General features: G+C 36.2%; 2 protein-coding genes across 2 annotated transcripts in view; one reads left to right on the top strand and one right to left on the bottom strand.

Moving 5' to 3' along the window:
• The window catches only part of LOC101774814 (U11/U12 small nuclear ribonucleoprotein 48 kDa protein), a gene marked incomplete in the record, with an annotated part of 5950 nt that extends 1295 nt beyond the window's left edge, over positions 1-4655 (top strand). Inside the window, 5 exon segments of the mRNA XM_022828500.1 lie at positions 1-28; positions 812-926; positions 1784-1891; positions 2287-3041; positions 3122-4655. Of these exon segments, the coding sequence (XP_022684235.1) occupies positions 1-28; positions 812-926; positions 1784-1891; positions 2287-3006 (971 nt within the window).
• Positions 4656-5549: 894 nt separating this feature from the next.
• Positions 5550-8074, bottom strand: LOC101774412 (two-component response regulator ORR29). The gene is made up of 6 exons (XM_004977840.1): positions 8035-8074; positions 7305-7460; positions 6523-6645; positions 6339-6418; positions 5997-6146; positions 5550-5888 (listed from the first exon to the last, which is right to left on the bottom strand). The coding sequence occupies exons 1-6, from the start codon at positions 8072-8074 to the stop codon at positions 5550-5552; spliced, it is 888 nt and encodes a 295-aa protein (XP_004977897.1).
• Between the last annotated feature and the right edge of the window lie 981 nt (positions 8075-9055).

Here is a 9055-nt window from a genome sequence, read left to right as displayed (position 1 = left end):
GAGCTCAACGCCCGTCAAAATATCAGCTGTATGCTTTCTTAATGTTTTGTGTTCTACTTATTCAGCATCGCATATTATCATTAAGATGTGCGATGATACTAGATGAAAGCTTAGGAGAGCATACTTAGTTCCGATTGCTGTGAGGATGCCTGTTTATGAGCGGGGAAATTTATCAAGAATATCAAAGCTCAACACCAAGGCAATTTGGGAGTAGAAATTCAAATATCACTAGTTCTCTTTCTAGCCTGTTTAAAAAAATGAATGTACTGGCATAACATCATCTTATAGTGTAGCACACGCTTGTTAATATCTTATTCTTCTCTAAGGATGAAGGGAGTGCGCTACATTTCTTTTTTTGTGCATATTCACATAAAAAGGTAGGATCATAGTCAGCAATTTATGATTAAACAACATTGATGGACGTACTCACCAAGTGACCAGATACTACGTAGCTTGTATGTATAAGGATATCAGATTGTTGATCATGTGTAAGTAGCATGTTGCACACAACATCCATATGCAAACAAAGGTACTCCCTCCCATCCCAAATTACTATTTGTTTTGGCTTTTCTAGGTACATAGCTTTTGCTGCGTATCTAGACGTAATATATATCTAGGTGCATAGCAAAAGCTATGTATCTAGAAAAGCCAAAACGAATAGTAATTTGGGACGGAGGGAGTATTAATCTCTGGTGATGATAGTAATTCATAGATTCCCCCCCCCCCACCCCCTCCTTCTACATTTGATTACCTTTGCTTGGGTTGGCAAAACATTTTCTTGCGTTGAGAGAGGCATGCAATTTTCTTAAAGATTAATTGAGTATTCACGAACATTGGAACGAGGGAACTTGGAGCGATCGAACAGACCAAACTACAGAACTGTTATGGAGTATGATGGAATTCTGTCACGGCGAGTAGAGAACCAGGTATAGACATGCAACCAATCTTTTGAAAAATAGTTGCCTGAATCTAGATACCACACGGTTGTCTCTACATTTTCCAGTTTTATGCAATAAGTCTATTGTTGATACAATTGCTGCTTTTGTTTTGCAATATATGTCCAGTCCGCATATTAGGAGGCAAAATGCCATAATATATGAAATTGTATCAAACTTGCACCCATTAGATTGACCAGAATCTCATCTTCTAAGAAAAGCAAGAATGATGCTTCTTAGGTACTCCCTCCATCCCCAAAAAAGTCATTCTGGGATTTAAAATTTGTCCCAAAAACAAGTCATTACCCCCATTTAGTATGTGTATGTGCATGCGGCAGTCAATTAGCACCAAATATGGCTAATAAATAGTGGCAAGCAAGGTCATTTTACCTCCTTGTTAATCTGTCCTAGAATTTCTAGAATGATTTTTTTTTTGGAACGGGGGGAGTATTTGTGTAGGATATATATTCGAAATGGGAGTAGTATTAAGGATAGTACTTATTGTAAATTCATTTTGAGTCATGACAGTTCAATTGCAAAAAAAAAGGATGCTTCATGCAGTAGTAGTACTGTAGGTTCTGTGAAGCTTAATTGTTCTGTAGGCATTATTTGTATTTGACATACTTATTCACTTTTCTTTTACTGTTTAATAGAGAAACACTTGCTAAAATAATAGATATCTCAAAGTTGGTTGTCAAAATGTATACACATACTGAGTGGAGATAGATTTGCAAATAAATTAAGAGTTGAAATTGCATAAGTTTTTGCTACTACTTTGCTTTACTTTTGATATCAATACAGTATGACATTCATTTTAATATATGTTGCCTCTTCTTTTTCTTTGATAGGAATCTGCTAGAACCAAGACAAAGGAGGAGCTTTTAGCTGAAGAACGAGATTACAAACGAAGAAGAGCATCTTACCGTGGCAAGAAAGTGAATCGAAACCCTACAGAGGTGCATACCAAATTTGTAAATAATTTCAGCTTTTTCTGATTATCCTACAGATTGCAAACGGGTTCTATCTTATTTTCTTTGACTAGCCTTTAGCTTCTTGTGATATATTATATCTAACATTGCAAACAGGACAACCTTTGACTCCAAATAAGAAGGCTAGAGTAGTTTCCTGTCTGCAATTGGTCAAGTTTCATTTCCCTACTGTACCTAATTATCCAATTGAAAAGTTGTTTTCACTAAATTTCTTAAACTGTATCAGTTTGACCTCATTTTTACTGCTGATGGAACAAGTGAAAAAGCTTCTATATGTTGCATCACCTCTTGTTCTGTTGATTTCTGGAAGTTAGTTACCTTGATGAAGATATGAACCTGATGGTTTCCTTTCACTTATGAAGATACTAAGAGACATAATCGATGAGCATATGGAGGAAATCAAACAGGCAGGAGGTATTGGTTGTCTTGTGGAAGGTCCTGCTGACATCGCACCAAATGTGCTTAAGAGCAACTCTCATGGCAGTACATATCAAGGAAGTTATGATTTTTCTAGCAGCTCTTCTCATGATAAGGCAGCATTGGGTTCTCGGTCATCTGGTTGTAACAAGTCACCACGTTCTGATTCTTTGGGAAGATTTTCATCAAGGAGCCGTGACACAAGAGATTCGTACAAGACCTCAAGATATGAAACTCATGGGAAGCGTTATTTATCTGAGAATGAAAATAGGTGGGGTGTAGGATCAGAAAGTGAAATAGATCAAAGTTATCCTTACCAGCAAGAGAACCGTAGACGTCAAAGAAGCTCCAATGATAATAGAAATTATGGTTATAAGAAGGGTGTCTCAGACCACCGTCCTGAATCTAGTGATTGTTCAACACAATCACAAAGATCTTCTGTCACAGAATATGCTCGCATGTCAGGAGAAGGGAGCAGTGATAGAAGTAGAGCTAGTCAGAAGCGACATAGATCATTATCTGTTACTCAAGACCAGTTCAGCGATAGATATGATCCCCAAAACACATATTCTGATGGAGTTCCCCTGACAGGCAAGCTTTGTGATGCTACTGAGGAAGCACACCATCGCAGACATCATGAAAGAAAGCATGGTCACCATCACTGAAGGATAATAGCGATTATTTTTGCTTTCTATGTCAGGTATGTTTGTTATATAATGTTATATATTTTTGAGTGTTTGACACTTGTTTTTTACACTGCTGTTTGACATGATCTTGCAGTAGCTAAATAATACAGGGCTCTGGGTTATTAGCCTTCAGCTGTATCCTTTTATGTATCCTCATGCAGCTTTATAACTTCCTTACTTTCTCAATTAATATCTGTTGCAGCTGGTACCTTTCTCAGGATCTATTAGCTGATGAAGTTTTGCCTTGTTTTACAAATTTATTTACACCGATCAAGGTTCATATTGTGCTGTCTTGCAAAAATCAGTCATGTTTATCTTATGCTAATGGTTATTTTAATTATATCACTGCTAATGTTTCGGAAATCGGAAGCACTTTCTGCTAATGTTCAAGAATTTTGTTTTAAATTAATTTATTCTGTATTTTTACCCAGTATGAGCTGGCAAAGGAATTTCAGCTGTCTGCTTTTGCTCAACTAGAGTTCAGAGAGTTTTTTTTCCTGAAGCTCTGTTTTTTTGGTTATCTATGCAAGTTTATCCTCACCTGGTTAAGACTACTGATGCATATTTGCTTGAACATACTTTGTTCATTCTAATTCATGTGTGTTTTGGATGAGAGTTGGTATGCCATTGATCCATTTACTTCTGTGCCTGATCATTTTACATGAGTCTGCCTCAAGGGTGTGTGGAAATGGGGATTTTTCAAGGTGCAACTAATAAGTTTTTTTGATGGATACTATTAAATCCTTGCGCGTAGGCTCATTATCTTCTATGATGTAGGGAGGCATTGCACTCAAGATTATAAGTTATAACACTGATGGTAAAATTGTGAATAATGGAAAACCTGAATTCCCTTAAGAAGTGTTTTTATTTGAATTATTTAAAGTACCTACCTTTCAATCAAAGCTGAAATATTTTAGTGAAAAAAATAAAATTGGTTTATTATTATTAAAACCTGGTGGTCATGCTCTTTTGAAACACTCCTAGTTCCAGCATGCCATATGATTGTTTGCCTATGCTTTGTTAACAATAGTTGCCTTTTTTTGCATAAAAGAAAACTGGCAATTAAGTTTCGATCCAAGACCATCCTTATTTGTGCAGATATGCTACCTCTGCACTTCCAATGTTGTGTAGGTAGTTTTTCACAATTCAGCCATAGGTTACTGCCTAATGTGCTCTCATGACAACACTTTTTCTGCTTGTAAATACTAACTGATTCACGTCAATTTCATATGCTGTTCCATTCGGCAAAAGGTGTATAATTTGTTGACACATTATTCTGTCTCAAAACATATCTAATTTGCTATCATATTTCTTGTAGGCAATCAATCTGAGCAATGGGGCTAGTTCACAAACTACTTATCAACTGATACAAGTTAGATCATTTTGTTGTAGAATGTGCACTCCCTAGCTACTTTTGTACCATTTTGAGAAATATATAGTGCTGTGTTCAAGAACTACCGTGACATTATGTGGAAGCCAAGCATCATGCCAACCTTGAACAGTCAACAATCTGTTCTAGAACTACCGTGACTTTATGAAGAAGATGCGATGTTTTCTTACTCTGCTTAAATTGTTGGCTGAGGCATTCGAAGTAATGAAGATGAACGGGGTTGTTGATTTCAAACTTATTCTGATTTCTGCCCTTGCTTGGATTCTCACCTGCTCTATATAGAATTCTGCTTGCAAATTCATGGTCTCCTTTTCAAGGCCATCATAATCACTTAAGATATGTGACCTTACTTTCACTAGTAATCTACATTTGTTGCCTCAATTCCTGCATGCGTAAATATCATCATACCGAGTGACTTGAGAGAGAGTTTTACATCCCAGGTCCCTTTATGTTCGCTCTTAATGTTCCTGGCGGCAAAATAAGCTTAGTTGTACAACAAAATAAAAGATAGTTTTTTTGCATCATTTGTAACGAAAGGCTAATTGTTGTCCTTTTTAAGCCCATAGTATGGTAATGGATGTTGAACTTTTTTAGTGAGATCATTATTTTGTTTCTATATTCGATTTCTATCTAAATGTTGGTAAGAGTTCCTTGTAACTACTGATTCTAACAAATATCTGCTCCGCAAGCTTGGGTTTATTCCTATTTGAATTCCTTATTTCCCTAAACCCAGCTTCGATATTGGATTTCTACGTGTAGTTTTAACACAAGAATATATAGTCTTTTCACAACAGCGTGCATTTAGACTAGCATAGCCCAAGAACAGATCCTGTTATCTGATCTCAGTACTAATTTGAGTTTGTAGCGGAACAGGCTGGCGTGATCAAAATTTTGAACTTCAAACTTCACCAGCATATTCAGTTAGTTGCTTACCAGCATACTCAAGGATTTCGCAATTCTAGTAGACAACATCACATTTCCAAATGCTCCGAACTCCTATCACTATAATTTTTGGCATATGTGATATCTCATTTTTCGTAGAGATATGAACACTACCACACATGCACACCATTTACTGGATAGTTGCACTGACAGTTTACAAGCATGAACAATCTTATAACCAAGCATACTCCTATATCTCATCAGCCTCGGAGTCTGAATATTCCACAAGCTTTACAGCTTTGCCCACCTTGTCACCTTGACAATCTTGCTCCACAGAACTGTTATTGTTCAACATCTCCTTAGTGCCATCTGCGGAGAAAGTTTCAGCAGCGCTAACTAGTGCACTAAAACCAAAAGCACATGTGTCATCATTTCTATCTTCCATCATATCTAGTCCACCATCACTAGAAGAAAAATAGAGATATTGGGACTCATCATACATGGTGCTAAATTGAATGGATCTTCGCATTGCGGCATGAGCATTGTTGTCAGAGAAGCTTCCCATCTGAGCATGGGGCATGTCTTCATCCTGCATGCCAATCAAAAGGAGTACTTAGACAGCTTCCAACATTTGCAAAGTTATATCATCTTATCTTATCAGTAATAATATCTATGTTGTTCTGCACTATAGGCTTACAGCTGTCATTTCTTCCTGTTGGATGTCTGGGCTATTGTTAGGGCTTTCCTGATGACTCTTTGCAGATTCGGATTTTGAGGCACTAGTTCTGCACTTTGTTGCATCCAATGCACTGTTTAGTTTCCCTGCTTCCATGCGCTTTCGATATTTCTGGAGGAAAAAGATCAATTTTACAATTAACTTAATGATTACTTAACGAGGAACCAGAGTAGAAATATCAGCACATATAGGTACGTCAATGGAACTATTTTGAGGGTGCAATTAGCAGGCCTGTTTTTTTTTTTTATTTCAAGAAGAAGACAAATTGTGCAGATTTTCTTTATATATAGGCTATCAGCATACCTGCAGATGAGAAGAAATATGTTTGCGATTAACACCTTCCACGTTCATGAGAATCTCTATGTTTCTAGGAGAAGCAGCACCTGAAATAAACAAGTAAATAAATAAATAGGATTGCATAGTTTGGAACCATCTGAAGTTCTTTGAAATTTCTAAGGGAAGTGTTGCAAGTAAGAAATCTGTTAACCTTCTCCAAGTATTTCAAGAGCATGTAGGAACTTCCTATGCAGATAATCATTCCAACAAATATAACCTTTCTTCGTTTTAGCACTCTCCTTCCAGTAACTTACATCTTGTTCTTCTCCATTACCTATACATGCATGCAAATTATAGTGCATCAATTGTATTTTAAAACCAATATATAGCCTCTAGTCTGAACAATATATATTCTTTCTTTTACCTCATAGCTAGCGGTGTTCAAATGTAAAATAAACAATTAGAATTATTATTATGTTAGCAAAAATATTTATAGTCACTGTTGGCCAAAACATGCTCATGGTTTCATTATGGGTTATACAAGTTAAATAATGGTTCATATAATACCATTAACCTAATAAAATGTTGGAGACGGTTAAACAATGTCATGCTTCTGATCCAGGTGAGAATGCATTATATTAGATTTTCTATCAACTGTTGAAAGCAAAAGCATAGTAACCGCATTGGTGTCAACCTTGTAATGACTTCTTGATATTGTGCATCCTTGAATTTCCGAAGTCAATATGCCGCCACATGTTATGTATAGTGTGAGCATCAATAGGCTTGTTCACCAGAAAACAGGCGCCAAGCTTAATGCATCTCTTCATGATATCCATTGTTGTCTCGTTTGACATCACTGGTTTAAATTTAGGACATATTATTAGCTATTTATTCAAAAAGGAAATATATATATCAAGCAGATCAAAGAAACAAAAGGGGATACACACATTAGAAAGAATTGGATTCAAAGTTAGGAAAGAATTTGCCACTTACTAATCACTTGAATGTCTTTATGGTCCTCTCTAACCACGTCGAGGAACTGAAAACCATGCATCTCTTCCATGTGCACTGCTACCAAAGCCATATCAACCTCTTGGGCATGACCCTCAAGGAAATCAAGTGCTTTTATGGGACTTGTATATGCTGTTGCTGAAAAAGAAACAAAAAGTTTACGCTGTATGTGGAATAGAACATCTGTTCAAGAAAAAATTGGGAATGGCTCCCCTTTTCAGGAACTTCACAAGTAAAAAATTGCTGCGCACAAAATCATTCATAGTGGAAACGTGATTCACAAATACAAACCACAAAAAGGGGTATAATAGCATCCGCTGCGCATGGCTTTTCTTCCATGGGCTTTTTGCACATCGGAATGGAAGGAACTTACCATGATAGTTAAGTGTACAAAGCATAGACCTTGTAGAGTTCGCATGATGTTTATCTTCATCAACTACGATGACACTAAACCCATGAGTAGGGCTTAACTTTTTTCTTTTGCCCATGAGCTTCAACGTTATGATGATTGGAATATTTTGGTGTTTCTTAAGGGTTAGAAGCACAGTACCTATTTATAGAGCAACAAGGTTTGTCGTTGCTGCTAGATATCTTTTTTTCAAAAAATAATACTACGGAGAAGGACAATTATGAGATGCCACAATAAGTATAAAGAGAACAACACCTCCATGACAAATTTGGATGAATAAATCACTATATCCTAGAGATATACTTGCAGATATGATGATGCAGACCAGCTTAGACTGCGCCATCTGGTGGACGTGCTGCATTGAATAATGCAAACTTACATATTTGTCCTTCATAATATTGCTCTCATCTGTACGAAATGTTTAATTTTCACACTTGACCTGCAAAATACCTCGCCTGGGTTTACTTTTTGAAAGTGTCTTATCACTGTGTTAAATTCACAAAACAGTGTTATAATTGAATAGATATATGTACTCTTAATGAATCATCACTTGTGATTTAAATAAACAATTGAAAAATCAAAAGTACATGATGAAAAATGATTTACAAGTTAGATGGCTGAAAACAATGGTATAAAAACTATTTGCATGTATATGATTTAGCTTTTACAGGAGCAAAAAACATAAATGTTAAGTCATTATAAATTGTCGTGAAAACAACAAAAGAAAATAGTTTCAATTTTGGTTGAACACCAGGAATACTATATATATGCCACCTATTTGTTCGCACATTCTGTCTTTTGCCGTCATTTGTCGCTGACTCATTTGTACTACTGCCATTTCCCTCCTCCCCTTCCCATTTCTCCCAACTCCCGATGAGAACTAGTTAGGTCGACCTTCAACCAATTTGAGACTCGACCACTAGATTGCTCCGTCACTAGCAATTTTAGGAAGGTGAGTTAAATATTTTAACAATTCATATAGGTGAAACTCGTGCTTCTGCCCAATTCAAAAATACATGTCATGTGGGATATCAACATGATTCACAATGAAACCTTGACTATTCTATGAAAACATGGCATTCCAAAGAAAGCTATAGTACTTTTAAAGGTGAATTAGTGGCATCTTATCTTACAGTGTCAATTGATATTAATTAAAGTTAAAAACATTTGACCACCAGAAATCTTAAAACAATATGCTTTTAAATCAGGGGGCTAATCATAAAATAATGTTCCATAGATGGGGGAAAAAAGCCACATAACACAACCAAAGGTTTTTTTTTGTGATAGATATATATGCTTCTAGATTTATCATATCCCTAACTAA

The sequence above is a fragment of the Setaria italica genome, chromosome VII (assembly GCF_000263155.2).
Source record: "Setaria italica strain Yugu1 chromosome VII, Setaria_italica_v2.0, whole genome shotgun sequence".
NCBI classification, from domain to species: Eukaryota; Viridiplantae; Streptophyta; class Magnoliopsida; order Poales; family Poaceae; genus Setaria; species Setaria italica.
This window is presented reverse-complemented; position numbering and strand designations above follow the sequence as displayed.

Bases quoted from the DNA above. Each gene is read 5' to 3' on its own strand.
- LOC101774412 (XM_004977840.1), bottom strand. From the start codon at position 8,074: ATGGCGCAGTCTAAGCTGGTCTGCATCATCATATCTGCAA. The intron at 6,419-6,522 runs GTTAACAGATTT...TGTTTATTTCAG, and splicing joins TCTTGAAATACTTGGAGAAG to GTGCTGCTTCTCCTAGAAAC. The intron at 5,889-5,996 runs GTAAGCCTATAG...ATTGGCATGCAG, and splicing joins AACAGGAAGAAATGACAGCT to GATGAAGACATGCCCCATGC.